The 15,738-nt window shown below is 55.5% G+C and overlaps 6 protein-coding genes across 6 annotated transcripts; 3 read left to right on the top strand and 3 right to left on the bottom strand.

The window, feature by feature from the left end:
- Window positions 1-820: 820 nt before the first annotated feature.
- On the bottom strand, window positions 821-1,772 carry LMH87_001594 (uncharacterized protein; the record flags this gene model as incomplete). The annotated part of the gene is made up of 2 exons (XM_056192891.1): window positions 821-1,069; window positions 1,137-1,772. The coding sequence occupies 2 exons, from the start codon at window positions 1,770-1,772 to the stop codon at window positions 821-823; spliced, it is 885 nt and encodes a 294-aa protein (XP_056049982.1).
- A 2,112-nt stretch (window positions 1,773-3,884) lies between these two features.
- Window positions 3,885-5,612, bottom strand: LMH87_001593 (uncharacterized protein; the record flags this gene model as incomplete). Its single annotated transcript, XM_056192889.1, has 1 exon — window positions 3,885-5,612. The coding sequence occupies one exon, from the start codon at window positions 5,610-5,612 to the stop codon at window positions 3,885-3,887; it is 1,728 nt and encodes a 575-aa protein (XP_056049981.1).
- Window positions 5,613-7,245: 1,633 nt separating this feature from the next.
- On the top strand, window positions 7,246-8,944 carry LMH87_001592 (uncharacterized protein; the record flags this gene model as incomplete). The annotated part of the gene is made up of 3 exons (XM_056192888.1): window positions 7,246-7,586; window positions 7,654-7,930; window positions 8,000-8,944. 3 exons carry the CDS (start codon window positions 7,246-7,248, stop codon window positions 8,942-8,944), a joined length of 1,563 nt encoding a protein of 520 aa, XP_056049980.1.
- Window positions 8,945-9,139: 195 nt separating this feature from the next.
- On the bottom strand, window positions 9,140-10,258 carry LMH87_001591 (uncharacterized protein; the record flags this gene model as incomplete). The annotated part of the gene is made up of 1 exon (XM_056192887.1): window positions 9,140-10,258. One exon carries the CDS (start codon window positions 10,256-10,258, stop codon window positions 9,140-9,142), a length of 1,119 nt encoding a protein of 372 aa, XP_056049979.1.
- A 1,409-nt stretch (window positions 10,259-11,667) lies between these two features.
- Window positions 11,668-13,215, top strand: LMH87_001590 (uncharacterized protein; the record flags this gene model as incomplete). Its single annotated transcript, XM_056192886.1, has 4 exons — window positions 11,668-11,825; window positions 11,903-12,220; window positions 12,276-13,094; window positions 13,149-13,215. The coding sequence occupies 4 exons, from the start codon at window positions 11,668-11,670 to the stop codon at window positions 13,213-13,215; spliced, it is 1,362 nt and encodes a 453-aa protein (XP_056049978.1).
- A 128-nt stretch (window positions 13,216-13,343) lies between these two features.
- LMH87_001589 (uncharacterized protein) lies at window positions 13,344-14,624 on the top strand (the record flags this gene model as incomplete). The annotated part of the gene is made up of 1 exon (XM_056192885.1): window positions 13,344-14,624. One exon carries the CDS (start codon window positions 13,344-13,346, stop codon window positions 14,622-14,624), a length of 1,281 nt encoding a protein of 426 aa, XP_056049977.1.
- Window positions 14,625-15,738: the final 1,114 nt, after the last annotated feature.

Genomic DNA, 15,738 nt, shown 5'->3' with positions numbered 1-15,738 from the left:
ACACGAAAACTACCACAGTCGTGACGCAATACTTGTAAATCAATGCATCGCCACTCGTTTTTATATCTCTAATACCACCACCCTATTATACCAGTGGCTCCCACCAGCGAATATAGCCGTACCACGGGGGCGTCTCGCCCGTCAGTCCACCTGTTGCCAGTATGGGTCGTCTAGAAGTGACCGTTACGATGAGCTGGGAGGAGCTACTACGTCATGGGGAAGGGTGGCTTCCGGGAGGGCGTGTGTGGTCGTCCTGAGGAAACGGAGTAGCATCTTCACGTCAGTGTAGATTAGAACATTCCGCCGTCGACCAGCGCAGTCTAAGCGACAATCAATTTAGGGTAAACAGTATCACTATATGTAGAGAGGCGCAAACTACCAGTCTGAGAATCACAGCCGCGAATTGCTTGTTTCCCACTGAAGCAATATCTGGAAAGGGCTCCATAGCCTTTTGGTTTTGCGTATCGCAGTTTCGAAAAAAATATGTGTCTTCCTAGGATGTTGTCGTCAAAAGGCCCTCGATTAACATATGCGACTTAGAGCTATCAAAGATAGTATGGGCTATGGTTTTCTCCAATGCATGGACTGTGCCTCATTCAATTACTAGCCCAGGTTACGGGAGATTTCCGACATTAAATGAAGAAACTGGCAAGCTAACAGACTGATAAAACTGTCAGGTGACGCTACAACAAAACCATGAATCTGCAAGAGTATTTCTCATTCTCTTTGCCCAGGCACTTTTCCTTTCTAAAGAGTTTATCTTTGCAAATTCCAAGCATTGTGTCATGGCGGCCATCCGCGCCGCAGAAATGTGCACAGCTCAAATGGCGTGCTCGTAGTACGGATTTTTCTCAAGGTCAACGCCGTGGCGCTTTAGGCGCCTTCGCTCGAAGAAGGAAGGAATCTTGGTTTCGTCCGCGGGCATGATCCGACCGGGATGGAAGAGGTTGAAAAGTAAGAGCGCAATCAGCATCGGGAGCGAATCGAGTCCGTACTGCCAGCCTTCATGGTTGGGGATCGAGCTGTCGAGGCCGCTAGAATACTCAACCAGCCTGAACACGATTCGGACCTTGAAAAAGTAAGAACACGTACCACCCACAGATATCTTTTCTCCCAACAGGAGGAGCTGCACTTACCGTGATAAAGAACAAGGCAGCAAGGAGAACCCAGACTAAAAGGATTGGTGAAGAAACATCGACCTTGCCTCGCTGGCGACGGAGATCTCGGAGGAAAGCAAAGACAACGACGCAGAAACAGAGGATGAAAGTCTCCTGGATGCCGACGCCGACCATGTAAGTATGCAGCCCGCGCATGACATCTTCCATCTTGGCGCCGGGGCGCGCCGCCATTACCGCGCCGCCAACCTGCACAATAAAGGCAAGCATGTCGAGGAGGACAAACGAGGTGCCGTAGTGCCAGGCCTTGAGCTTGAGAACGGTGCGGTTGGGCTGGTAGCGCCAGACCATGCGACCAAAGACCATGTAGACATAGGCGTTGGTCCAGACGGAGGCGATGAGGATGAGCACGAACCACAGCACGTAGTAGATCTCGCTGTCGGGCTCGCGGATGCTGAGGTCGCGGAAGACGTACGTGGCCACCTGCAGTGCGCCAGACACGACGATGACCCAGCTGTACCAGGTCCGGTGGAAAATGGCCTGGACGATGTGCAGGAGCGTGACGCCGGCAAAGAGAATCGTAAAGACGATCGAGGCGCTCATGGATGGGCAAAAGTGCCACTGGGTGCCCTTGGTCGTGAGGGCTTTGCAGTCCATGATGGAAAGCGAAGACGTAGATTTGAATTACTGGTGATGAGGTGTATGGTATCAGGAAAATGTGAAGGGCTTCAATTGCTTGAAGATTGGAACGAGGGTTCTTTGTATTTTTGTCAGCGGCAGGCATGCGCTTCCCTTTATACACGCTAAGTCGCGGACGATCGACAATGTCTTGCCGGGGCTCAGGAATGTTGTTGCGTATCCCTTGGAGGGGCTTGTGACGTCGCTGCGAGTACAACCTTTTTTTTTAAGCTACGGGGAAGCTTAACGGAAGGAAGCACGACTGGGAGCAGAAGGTCAGCGTCGAGAAGTCAGAAAAGCGCAGCCCTAGAGCACTGTTAAGGAGTGAACGCTCGAAAGAGGGGATGGGACTGCCGTTGGGTTGTGTCTGAGAAGAACCAAGCATGTTTTGCGGTGCAGGCGACAGCTTCCCAGTGCTACATATAACAAGTGTCTCACGCTAATATTGATGTTTGAAGAGAGGCAGCAAAATCAAGAGCGGCCACCGCTTCTTAATAGACTTTGTCGGCTTTTTTATGTTGTATAATATTAATATTTTATTTATATTATAATGTCAACTATGGCACTTTAGAAAGATTGCTTTTTATACTTTCTACATTTTGGAGCCATGTGAAGCGGCTAACCGTATCCGCAAACCATTTACTACATTGCAGGAAAGGGTACATGTATGTGCAAGTTAATAAGTAAATATTTAAATCTTATTATATAACGCAGCTCTTTACTGCAAGTTGAAACGTGCCGGGTCTAGACAGCACTGAATTGGTAGCTTAAGAAAGGCTAGCCGTGGTGGCGTCACGACGCAGCGCTCTTACAGCGTGCTCGTTGGTGAAATCGCCGTAGAGTACAGTGCGCGTATAGTAAGCCTGCCAAACTCCTGCATTATCTCACTTATTTATATGAGCGTAGTAGTCGCGTAATAATGAAGCTTGCCGTAGAACTGCTCCTGGCTACGGTGCGAAATGCGACCGTGGTAATATTTGTTTCTGCCCTAGTCTCTCTAGCTCCGTGTCAGGTATGACGGCCGAGCAGCAGCGGTGGAGTAGCGTGTAAGGAGCAATTGAGCATACTTTCTTACGGTATGCCAGTGGCTTGGCATGGCATGGTTTTGAATATAGGCTGGCGCTGACCTTCCCGGGCACTGATGGGTGAGTCTCCAGCCTTATTAATAAAGAGAAGTAGCGCTTTCGCTTACGCAGTAAGACTGGCATTATAGTTAAAGTAGCTTTCTCTATAGAAGCCTCGTGAGTCAACAGCATTCTTTGAAGCTCATAGGCCACATGGGTTCCCATTTGAGGACCGCAGCCTGGAAGAAGACGTCATCCAGAGATTGGTGGGAAGCATGCGCGAGCATTTGAGAGGAGCCACGCTATATTACACGTGAAGAGAGCTTCGTGCAGGTGCAAAGACAATGTTTGCAGACATGGAGAATCATGGCATCATCAGCCGACAACATGTATTCACGGAGTCAAAGACTAGGCTTGCTAAGCTAGCTAGCAGAAAAGTGGCTGTCAGAGGGGAATTTGATGATACCATCGACCTGAGGATAGCTAGGGTTGTGTTCTTCTTCTAGAGAATTTCGAGCTTCAAAGCCAAGTTTATGGAGATGAAGGTTACGATAGACCAGGTCGATCCTAAACCCCCTTCTGAATACGCAGCCACAGTGTGTTGAACTATTGTCCTACCCGGGGCATTCTTGCTCAGCTGGTGGTCAAAAGAGAAAACTTAGGCTACAAGTACGTTTAAAATGCAATCACATATGTTAATGAAAATGTCCTCTCATCCTTCACATAGTCGCTGGTTATTTCTCAATGTTCAGACATCGCAAAGAGCGCCGAACACTGAGCATATAGCTTACCAAACAGTGGCGAGACTGATTGTCTCCTTCATTGACACCTATATCCTCTACATAAGTTCTTTTCAAGCAGCGCAAGAATATAGCATCAGTGCAATTATTCAATTCGTGTAAAGTCACATGGGCAGAGCAACATTGGCCACAAGGGTACCTTCTTTGCCCCGCACCCATATACCTTCTTCAATGCGCAAATTCTCCCGGCTGACTGTTCATTCATCATTATACTTCATCTACTTCGTCTACTCTTTTTTGAACACCCTCCTCCCCTCAAACCACGTCTCCTCCACCACGCCATTGATCAGCTTCTCCGGCGTCGGCTCCATGTTCACCACCACAAAGTCCGCCTTCTTGCCCACCTCCAAGCTCCCCGTCACGCCGTCCGCAAAGCACGAGTACGCCGACCCGTGCGTCGCGCCCGAGATGGCCTGCGCGACCGTCAGCGCGAATTCCGGATTCACCGTCGTCTCCAGCTCCGGCTCGCGGTACGACCGCCGCGTCGTCGCCACGTAGAGGTTCGGCAGCGGCAGGTGCGGCGCGGTCGGCGCGTCAGAGCCCAGCGCCAGCGTGGCCCCGCCGTCGACAAACTCGCGGTACGCAAAGGCGCGCTTGCACCTGTCCGGACCGATGAGCCTGGGCCAGGCGCGCAGGATAGCCGGGTCCGAGTGCACGGGCTGGATGGAGGCGGTGATGCCGAGCTTGCCCAGACGACGGGCGTCCTCGGGGGAGGAGAGCTCGAGGTGCTCGATGCGGGGTCGGTGCGAGGCGTCGGTGTTGGCCTCGAGCACGTCAATGGCCATTTTGATGGTGCGGTCGCCGATGGCGTGCAGCGCGACCTGCAGGCCAAGCCCGTGGGCCTTGGCGACGAGCTTGTGCAGGACGGCCTCGGACCACAGCGAGTCGGGGTTCTCGCCGGTCGAGTACGGCTTGGTGAGGGACGCGGTGCAGGCGTCGATGATGCCGTCGCATATGACCTTGATGCCGACGATGCGGCAGTCGGGCGTGGTGCTGGCGTTGTACTTGCTCGCCATGGCGGCGGCGTAGTCGACTTGCGAGAGGATCGCGTCGAGGGAGTCGTTGGGCTTCATGAGCCAGTAGGCCGAGATGCGCATGGCGCCGAGGCCCTCTTGCTCCCGCAGTGCAATCAGCGGGTCCCAAATGTTGTCGTCCATGGCCATGTCGACCATGCCCGTGTAGCCGGCGCTGTTGAAGTGCGCCACGGCTTCCCTGATGGAGGCCTTTTTCTCCTCCATGGAGGCTACCGTCGCTACAAATGGCCAAATGACCTGAAACACGGCACCTTCATTAAAAACGCCATTCAGCTTTCCCTCGGCGTCGCGCTGAAGGGTGCCACCCGCAGGATCGGGCGAAGTGTCCGTCAAGCCCATGACTTTGCATATCTCGGCCAGCCCCGCAGTGTTGCACCACGTCGTATGCAAATCTTTGGTGTCGATAAAGATGGGCCTCGGATCAATATCGTCGAGTGTGCTGCAGCTCACCCCCTCGGGCGTCATGGAGTGCATCCATCCGCGCGCGAAGAGGCGCGTGGCGGAGGGATTGGCAGCGGCGCCGGCGGCAATGGCGGCGCGCACGTCGGCTAGGGTTTTGCAGTGGTCGAGGCTGATTTTCTGCAGGGCCTGACCGACCATGAGCAGGTGCAGGTGGCCATCAATGAAACCGGGCAGGATGTAGCGGCCGGACAGGTCCTCGGTGCGGGCGCCGGGAGCGGTCATGGCGGCCTGCACGGGCTGGTCCGTCTGGGCGCCGATGTAGCGGATGAGGCCGTCGGCGACGACCATGCAGTCGGCAAAGACGGGAGCTTCTGCATGGCTGAGCAGAGGGGAGTTGTAGATGCGCCCGCAGACAAAAATGGTGGTGTCGGCCATGGTGAAGGAGTAGATGTGAGGGTGTCTGGTGAGAGTGAAGTGAGCCGTCTCATCACCGATGTCGCCGGTTAACATCGAGCGCATCTGCGGAGCAGGCGGAGACTCGGTATCACATCACGTGTAGGGCGCGGTGTAAGCCGGAGCTTGGCGCTGGTCAAATCGTCCAAAGGCTGATTGCGGCCGTTCTCAAGTTATTTGAGGTTGCCATTAGCAACTTCTGCCAGTATTTAACGCAGCCTCCCCCACGGGGTCGGTGCCGCGTTTATGTTGGGGCTGCCGGCTTTGATGGCAGGGGCGTTTGGTTCCGGGATCATGTATGCATGACAGGGCAGTCCGGTGACCTGCAGCTCCGAAACGGTGCGTTGCCAGTATGTGACTGGTTCCAGCTCTGATGCGGGCTATTCGAAATTGCCGCAGTAATGTTGATACTTGGGATGGTGCGGGCTTGTCGAAAATGCGTCCGGGTCATGGAGTCGCGGCCGACCTCGGGTTGGTGTCGGCGATCCGCGCACGTAATGGCAGAACTCCGAAACAAGCGCCATTGATTCCCCTGAGACCCCGCGAGAACCTATCTCGCTATTCAGTACAAGACGGCGCATATGGAACCGCCGAGATATCGCCAATGTGGGTGTTGCGTCTGGTGTAGTAGGGCGAGCGTGCTGATTGATGAGGTATTTGACTCGAAGCCTGGGCCATGGACCGTGAAGTGACCGGCGCCGAGTCACGAGAGCTGCCAGCTTTGACCGCCAAAAAGTCGATAACTGGTTTTTTTTTGGGACAAGAGACAAATACGATATTAGTCGCAGCTTTCCGAAGATCTGTCGCATTTGGAGCGAGACAAGCGCAGTCTTGACTGACACCAGGTCCGCCGTGGATGGGGGAAATGGTAGGCCGGGCTACTGCTAGCTGAGCGTAAGCATCGGCGATGCCAATTTTGATGCAACGTTTGTTTGCTCAACCAACGGGGCTCGGATGGTTTTATGGGCAGCCTAGTTTCGGAGGGGCGGTGTAGCCTGAGCCAATGCTTGCTTGCTGTCGCCATCTGTCTCTTCCCTGGAAGACTGCATGCAGCAGTAGCCTCGTTTGCCCTCGCAACAGCACGTTTTGGGAGAACGGGGCTTTCCCTTGTAGCGCCAATGACCGTTGTTCGTCTGTCAAATTTCAGAAAGGCGACGGCGCACGTTTTCGCCTCGAATCCCAAGCCATGGCCCGGCGTTGATGAACGAAGTAGCGTGGCAGCGTGGGGCGGCGAAGCTCCGACCGGATGAGATGCCGACGTGCGAGGAACGCGAAAAACCTTGGCAAAACGCAACCACGTTTTACTGCTATCCAAGAGACCAGATATAAGATCGGCACAAAAAGGGCGCTAAACAGCAGGTACATGGTAATTCGCATGGTAATTTGTTGGCCAAGATGGAGCCTCGACTAGCTGCTGTCAGACAGAGCAATGGCAGAAGCCCCGTTTGAGGTGCTCGTTGGTGATGTCATAGAAAAACAAGGCAAGCCACGATACGGCCTGATGAAACGCCTGTGGCTCAACTCGCTAACCAACTAGTTTATTGCTCTCCTTGTCTGCTCCAGCAACAAAAGCTCGTCGACTCCTCGGAATCTCCCGACCGCTCTTCCATTTCCTCTCCATCCGTCGCTTGCATCGTTGTCACACAGACGCCAAGGTCCAAGATCCGAGACATTCCAACACCGGCGCAGCACACCAACCATGAAGCTCACGAGCACTGCGCTAGCCGTCTTGGCAGCCGTTGGGATCGGCAGGGCAGCTCCCGCTCCCGCGCCAGCTCCCACGCCAGAGCCAACCTTTGCTCTTGCTGGCCGTGAAGCTGCTGCTGCTCCCGAGCCCACGCCGGTGCCGGTCGTGGCGCGTGGCCTCGGCGACGAGCTCAAGAGCCTGGGGAGCGACATTGACAGCAAGATCTCGTCGTTTGTCGACTCAGACGTGCTCAACTTTCCCCACGGCTTCCCGACCGGCACCGCTGTCGAGAGCTCCCTGGGCATCACGGCTGGTGCGCTCGATGCGCAGCCGACGCGAGTCCTCAATCTGCCGTAAGCGGGCTTTCCCCCTTTTCTATTGTCCGATGACGAGGGAATTGCTAACAGGATCTCGATGCAGCCCCTACGCCAACTGGACCGAGGACGGCTGGAATGTCCGCGTTCACGGCAACGTCTACAAGGTGCCCGACGTGGCCCAGGACAAGATTGATAAGCTCGCCGATGCTTTCCTCGTCGGCACCAGCGTCAGCGATCTTCAGGACAATGAAAAGGCCCAGGCGCGTAACTTGACGCGCGAGATTTTCGTCGTGCAGCAGGGCCACGAGAATGTCACTGTCAAGTTTGTTGTCCCTGTAAGCAACGCGTCCGCACCTCGCGGAGGCGGCTATGTCAACGCCGTAAGTACAGTTCAGCTCACTTGACCCTCGACACGAGTTCCAAGACTTACCTTTTTTTCGCTGCAATAGAAAGGCGGCGCGCAAGAGATTACGCTGCCGTATGAAACGACGGCTGAGGGCGACTTTGACGTCTTTGTCCCGCTCCGAAACGAATCCGCCAAGACCAACGGCACAAGCGCCTACCTTTTACCGGGCAACGCCACGACCAATATTCAGACCCTCGACATGTACGTTAACGGCACCGACACGGGCAATGCCACGGCGTACCTCGTTCCGCCCAAGGGTGTGACGATCGTCTCCGACATTGACGACATTCTGCGCGTCACCAAGATCTACAAGCCCAAGGAGGGTCTCCTCAACACCTTTGCGCGGCCCTTTACCGCCTGGATGGACATGCCCAACATCTACACCAACTGGTCCTCGTCCAGCATCTCCTCGCTGCACTTTCACTACCTCACCACGACGCCCGAGCAGGGCACGCGGCCGTACATGGACTTTATCTTCCGGACGTACCCCGCGGGCTCATTCGACACGCGGCCCCTCAACTTTACCAACGTCGAGGAGACGCTCAAGATCCGCCGCTACCTGCTCGACAAGCTGTTCCAAACCTTCCCCCAGCGCAAGTTTGTGCTCGTCGCCGACACGAGCAACTCGGACATTATGAAGGCGTACCCAGCCATGTACAAGGACTACCCCGGCCAGGTGAGCTGCATCCTGCTGCGCAACACGACGGCGACCGACTCGGAGGACAAGCTGCCGTACAACACGCAAGGCTTCAAGGACATTCCGCAGGAGAACTTTATGTTCTTCAACGTGCCGGATGACCTGACGGGCTTGGACATTGAGAATGGACACTGCTATAATAAGACTGTTGCGCAGAACGTGACGTTTAGCGAGCAGGGCCTGCCGCTAGGCCTGGGGAAGAAGAGCGATGCGGCTGGTGGCGTGATGGCGCCGGGGTACTATGCGCTTTCGGCGGTGATTCTGGTGGCCACTCTGATGACGTTTTTGTAAATAGTCATGTGATATGAACATATCTACGCTCGAGCGTTACGAGATGCATGAATGAAAGGCGATTTTGTTTTTCTGGTACATAAAGCACAAGACACAATCTAGTGTAAAAACATGCAGACTAAATTATACAGGCATAGAAATGGCCGTTCAACAACAGTTGACTTCTCTCTCCCCAACCTCGTGCTGCTGCTTCCATCACCCCTCCAGGTCAATCCATTCCAGATACCCAGTGCCGTTCAACTCCCTACTTCCCCAAGCGCAGCTAAACGTGTACGCGCTCACGTAGCCCTGGCCATGCCCATACCGAAACGGCGCATCCACACTCGCCTCGAGCCTCAACAGCCTCTCTCCGCCGTCCTCATCCACCGTCCACCGCATCCTCCTGGGCACCCTCATCCTCCGCCCCTGCACATCCACGAGACGCTTGTCCACATACTCTAGCACCTCCAGCTTCGTCTTTTCAAAAACCCGGGCTTTTCCACCCAACGTCCGCAGATGCGACAGCAGGCACAGCGTGGCGCCGGCGCCGGTGACCTTTGTCAGAAGCAGCTGCGTCGTCGCGTCCAGGTTCGCAATCTGGTACGTGAAGAACGTGACAGGGAGCTTGAGCGACGGCCGGAGCGGCGTCCGCGTCAGCGCCTGCGGCGTGATGCAGCGGCCGTACTCGACGGTGCACAGGCCAGAGATTGGCGTGGTGCCACGGATGTCCTTGATGGTGCCGTGGTAGGTTGCCAGCACGCTAAAGTGGTCGTAAATCGGCATCTTGGTAAAGTACGACACCTGGTCCGTCGCGCGCACCACGACATCGACGCTCATGTGGCTGTACCGGCCCGCCACTGTATACTGGGGGTGCTTGCGCTCTATGACCAGGTCGTCGCCCCAGGCTAGTCGAGACCCGTCGGGGCGAAAGTCGCAGTTTGCCGAGGCGTCGTACGCCTCGTAGTGGTGGTCGTCGCCGTACGCCGTCGCCGAGAGCACCGTGGCGGTGTTGCGCGCGTCCGGCTTGGTGGCGAGGTAGTCGTTGTCAAAGCACGCGGTGCCTGTGGCGCCGATAAAGGTCATGAAGTTGAGAAAGCGGTACGGCTCCGGCAGCAGCGGGAGGAAGATGCCGTAGTGCGTCCAGCCCCACCACCGGGATGTTGTGTGCGGCAGCATGACGTCTGCTTGGGCAAAGGGGAGTTGTGAGGCTGCGATGCGGGTCTCGATGCGAGGGGCGGCATGGGTGATGGCGAGCCGGGCGGCGGTGTTGACGAGGCGATTAGTGGCAGGCCGGGCTGGGGCGGCTGCTGCTTCGTTGTCAATGGGCGACGACATTGCTTTGTTGTTACGTTTCTAGAGAAATAGATGGATACTACCGGCTGTTCTTGGAACAGATTAAGAAATGCCATCTAGAAAGTCATGGAGAATGGCAGTGGACGTTTGACTTATATGCGGAAGCCGGCTTGATTGCAGGCTCCGGGTCGGCCCCACTGCCCGCAACCGTTCGGTTGCCGAGCCGTGAAACGGATTCACTACAGGCCCCGCGGCCCCATTCTCGCCATATGCTTATGATATCAATCAGATGCTCATGGCCGAGGCGATCTTTTTGACATTTGATCATCGTCGCGAACAGGGGCCCATCAGTAATGATGAGCTATCATTATTCGGGCCCTCGGGCAGGGCACAAGCAGGCAGCCTCCAGAGTTGAAATGTGGTAATTGTTGTCGGCCTAATCGTTCTGCTGCTCGATTTTCAAATTGGATCCTCCACATGTTCGGAAAATCGTCTTTTGTTCATAACATATTCGCTTTTATACGAGGCTGTCGCTGCCATTAGAAACCAGCATGCTTCGATCGTAAGGGCTCCCGAGACATGAGCTGCAGCAGAGTAAGTTGTGCTAAGAAGACAAAGTTCATACATCCAACGACGTCAAATACCGAAGGCGATCACTGTAGGTTTTACAGGGGCATCCGATTAGCCGTGTTGTTGGTTCATACGCATCCCGCTCACGCGCGCGTAGATTGCCAATAGCTGTAGCTGCTGCAGAGAGCGCTTCTGCACACGAGCCGGGCTCGGGGCCTAGCGCAAGAAAACTTACAGGGCCCATGGAACGGTCACGAGGAAATTCGACGAGAGGTTCTGCAGGACGAAATGTGGCAAAGCATCGGGCTGCAGGTTTCACTTCGCCGCGCGCACTTCGCCGCGCGCTTGCTTCAGACGCGCCTCGAGCCCGATCGGCGGTTGGATTGCGCTTCTCTGTAGTCGGTTTCGATCTGATGCCCAAGCTCAACAGTGGTTCGATAAGCTATGAATTCCGACTCTTGTCGAGACGTTTATTCTACTGCGGTGTAGCTCAGCATGTAGGCGCTTAGTATTCTTAATTATGCCTGGATTGAGACGGCGTGTCTGTGTTTGCCTCGCGCCTCAAGAAAGACAAATAATAGCTCGGACCAGTATATCTTTGATGATTCAATCTGAGAGATTGCCGTTTTCAAGTCATCAAACCCATCCCTCTTCTTCCAATATTTTTTTTTTTTTTTTTCCTGTATACTTGCGTAAACCGTTTGCATGAACAGCGTGTCGTTGACGATGTGCACCATTCGCTCGCGTCGACTAGGGCGGACTTGTCAGAGGGCGTACAAAATCACCATCGACGTAAAAACTCTCTATTCTCCCCACCACACACAGAAAATCGACTTTAACAATCTCAGCATCGCCTGTCTCTAGCTTGATTTCCCATTAACATGCACAAGATGCGTTCTGTTCTGCGCCTCCCCAGAAACGCAGGCAGCGCACGCCTGTATTCCTCCGCCGCGGCGCCTACCCTACGCATCAACGCCGCTCGTCTCCACGAGACGCTTCACCACACCTGCCAATGGGGCTCCGCGCATCGCTATGGCGAGTAAGTCAATGGCGTTTTTCTCCACGAGGAGTCAATCTAGATTTGTCGAGATTGATACTAAATGCATTTTCGAGTAGCAGCCCGACAGAGACCGGCATGAATCGTCTTGCGCTGACGGATGACGACATGGCAGCTCGGATGTGGTTCCGTGGCGCTATGGAAGACCTCGGGGCCAAGTTCACGATTGACCAGCTCGGCAACATGTTTGCGCAGAAATCAGGAAAGGCGAAATCGTCGGCCCCAATGATTGCCATGGGGAGTCATTTGGACACGCAGCCGCGCGGGGGCCGGTATGACGGCATTTTGGGCGTGGTGGCGGCGGTGGAGGCGATGCGGACGTTGCAGGAGAATAACTACGAGACGCACTTTGACGTGGGAGTCGTCAACTGGACAAAGTACGTGCTACAAGAACCAAATAAAACATGGCACGGGCGACTGATGAAACTACAGCGAGGAGGGCGCGCGGTTCCCCATGTCCATGATGGCGTCTGGCGTCTGGGCTGGCAAGATTCCGCTCCAGACGGCTTGGAACACGCGCGACGTCTTCGACCGCAGCAAGACGGTCAAGTCGGAACTGGAGCGCCTTGGACTCATTGGCTCCGTTGCGTGCTCTCACGACGCCTACCCTATCAGCGCGCATTTTGAGCTGCACATTGAACAGAGCCCCGTTTTGCAAGACACGGGCCGAAGAATCGGCGTCGTGCAGGGCGCGCAAGCGTATAAATGGTTCACCGTCCACGTCACCGGTCGCGACTCGCACACGGGGACGACGCCGCTGTACATGAGACGCGATCCGTTGCTCGCAGCTGCCAAAATGATATCCCGCGCGCACGAGATTGCCAAGAGCCACGGGGCGCTGGCATCAACGGGCATCTTCAAAATTCCGGCAACGTCGTCGACAAACACCATCGCTGCCGAGGTGTCGTTTTCTCTGGACGTGCGGCACCCGGAGAATTCCGTCGTTGCGACTGTCGTAGAGGAGGTTGATGCGGCCTTCGCAAATATTGCTCAGGAGGATGGCAAGGGCGTAAGCTACAAGATGACGCTGGATACGGATTCCCCAGCGGTCAAATTTGATAAGGACTGTATCCGGGCGGTCGAGAACGCCGCCACAAAGACTGTAGGGAAAGACGGCTGGAGCCATCTCACGAGCGGCGCTGGCCATGACAGCGTGTACACGAGCAAGATATGCCCTACGACGATGATCTTCGTGCCCTGCAAGGATGGCGTCAGCCACCATCCTGAAGAGTACACGTCACCGGAAGATTGGTAAGTGCCGCGCCGTCGGGCTCTTGTACCTAAAAACTAACGTTAAAAATAAAGTGCTCTTGGCGCGCAGACCCTGCTGGATGCCGTCGTGGAATACGACCAGTTCAAGGCGAACCAGTAAAGTGGCCTGAGTGGCGCTCAATTGACCGAGAACGGAGTTCGCCGAAGTGTGGGGTTCAGCCTGTTTCCCATCATGTAATAGTCATAACGGACGAATTTGCATAGACGTAACTTGAAACCTTCAATTGAATGACGAAAATGCACGGTATGGAGCTCGAACGCAGGATACGAGATGAAATTGACGCGCAAGCGGAAAGACTGTTGTCGCTCACACAGGAGCTCGTGCGCACTCCCTCGACGAACCCACCGGGTGATGTGTCTGCGGTGGCCAAGACGGCGGCGGATCAGATTCGAGAGTTAATACCGGATAGCGAGATCTCCACCATCGAGACCGCCCCAGGTATCACCAACGTTGTCGCTGTCATTCGATCGGGGCGCCGCGGAAAGCGTCTGGTTTTCAGCGGCCACCTGGACACGTATCCGACCGGCGACGCTGAGCGGTGGACGCGTTCTCCATTCAGCGGCGAACTGAGCAGCGATGGCAAGCACGTCTACGGGCGTGGCGTGTCGGACATGAAGGGCGGCATAGCAGCGTCCGTCATTGCGGTGCAGGCTCTTTCTCGCTGCAAAGACGCCTGGAGCGGCGATGTGGTGATTGCATTAGCCGGAGACGAGGAGACCATGGGCACGCTTGGAACGGCGCATCTGCTCAAGAATGTTGCAGAGGTTGGCGAGGCAGATGCGATGATCTGCGGCGACGCTGGGTCGCCGCTCATTGTACGTGCCGGGGAAAAGGGCCTGCTCTGGCTGGAGGTCGAGGCCAAAGGCAAGCCAGCGCACGGGGCTCATGTCCACCGGGGCAGCAACGCAATCGACCGTCTGATGGCGGCACTTTCGAAGCTCAAATCGTTGGAAAAACTGGAAATTACGGCACCGAAAGAGGTGGAGGACGCCATCAGAGCCGCCAAGTCTGTGTCGGAGCCCTTGGGAGGAGCCGGCGAGGCGGCGGTCCTCGGGAGCGTGACGGTCAACATTGGCACGATATCAGGCGGCACGTCGACGAATTTGGTGGCGGAAAAGGCGTCGGCGTCGCTAGACATTCGGCTGCCGATGGGCATCTCGACGACTGCACTGATTGAGGAGATGAAGAAAATGCTCGACTCGGCAGATGGCATCACATATCGTGTTGTGCGGGCCTACGAACCGTCGTGGACCCCGGCGGACGAAGAAATTACAAGACACGCGCTGGATGTGACAAGGCTGACGGTGGACGAGCGGGCCGTGGTGAACATGCGAGTCGGGGCTTCTGATGCGCGGTTATTTCGGGCGGCCGGGATCCCGTCGGTGGTGATTGGAGTAACGCCTCACAACATGGGGGCCCCGGATGAGCACGTCGAGGTTGCGGAGCTGGTGCAGGTGGCGCAAATCCACGCATTGACGGCGTATAGGTTTCTCAAGACATGCGAATAGTTTGTCGAAAAATATAGACTGAAAGTTCGAGTGGCTAATTTTAGTGCCAGCCACCAGCGAGAAGCGGCTCGTCTGGCGTCTGGATGTCAAAGTTGACCGAGGAGCGGGTTTCGTCTCCAGTGACCAGTGACCAGTGACGGCGGCGTCAGCCGTTCCAGCCATGGTAATGCTGGATCGGCAGGTTTGTACCGCAAGACCGGGCGACGGCACAGCTATAGGGGACCAGTGGCAGTCGGCCAGGGCTTGCCGGTGCATCCGCCGTGGAGCCAGTCGTTAGCGTTTGTGGGCGTGGATGTAGGGTTGACCGTCAAACAATAGCGGGAGCGTTGGAAAAGCGCGAGCTGGAGCGATAGTTCAACAGACTAGCTGATGCTTTTCCTCGAGGCGATTCAAAGGACCGCAAACATGGGCAGACGTGAGGCCATTAGGCGTGCCAGTCTGGGGAACTGCATGGCCTTGCCTGCAGAGTTATCAGAGAGCGGATGCTGTGGGGATGAATGGATGGGATGCTGGGATTGTGCATGACAAAAGTTCTGCGCGATGCCACAAGGGGCTGTGGCGATGGGAGTTGCAGAAGAAGAGGGAGAGAAGAGAGGGAAAGACGCTGACATGGAGGGGCGAGGTTGTAGCAATGGGTGTGACGCTGCAGAATACCTTAGATACCTAGGCAGAATCATTCATTGTCCTGTGACAAAAATGAGTGCTTTTCTCGCCTGAACCGACTTTCCGTTGGGCTGGACATCACTGGAAGTCGCCTAGGACAGCGCCTGGGAGGTCAGAGAGCGCCTCAAAGATGCCGCTGTGGGTGCTAAAAGAACACCCCTGTGGACCGTCGGCCGCCCCAGAACCCGCTGGATGGGCTACAAACAGTGGGTTCGGCTTGCGGCACAACACGAGGCCACGCAATGCATTTCATTTTTATTTTATCCTGACTTATTTTTATTTTCTCATTTTAATTATTCTCTGCGACAGCTCCAGCAAAACGCCGGCCAGCCCAGGTCCCGTCCGTCGCTAGTAGAAGAATGGCCGTCTTCCGCCGCCCTTTTCAGTCCTCTCGAAAAACCACCTCGCTTCAACAAAGCAGTCAGAAAATGGCCTGCAACCGCCCATGAAT

The sequence above is a fragment of the Akanthomyces muscarius genome, chromosome 3, assembly GCF_028009165.1.
Source record: "Akanthomyces muscarius strain Ve6 chromosome 3, whole genome shotgun sequence".
NCBI classification, from domain to species: domain Eukaryota; kingdom Fungi; phylum Ascomycota; class Sordariomycetes; order Hypocreales; family Cordycipitaceae; genus Akanthomyces; species Akanthomyces muscarius.
This window is presented reverse-complemented; position numbering and strand designations above follow the sequence as displayed.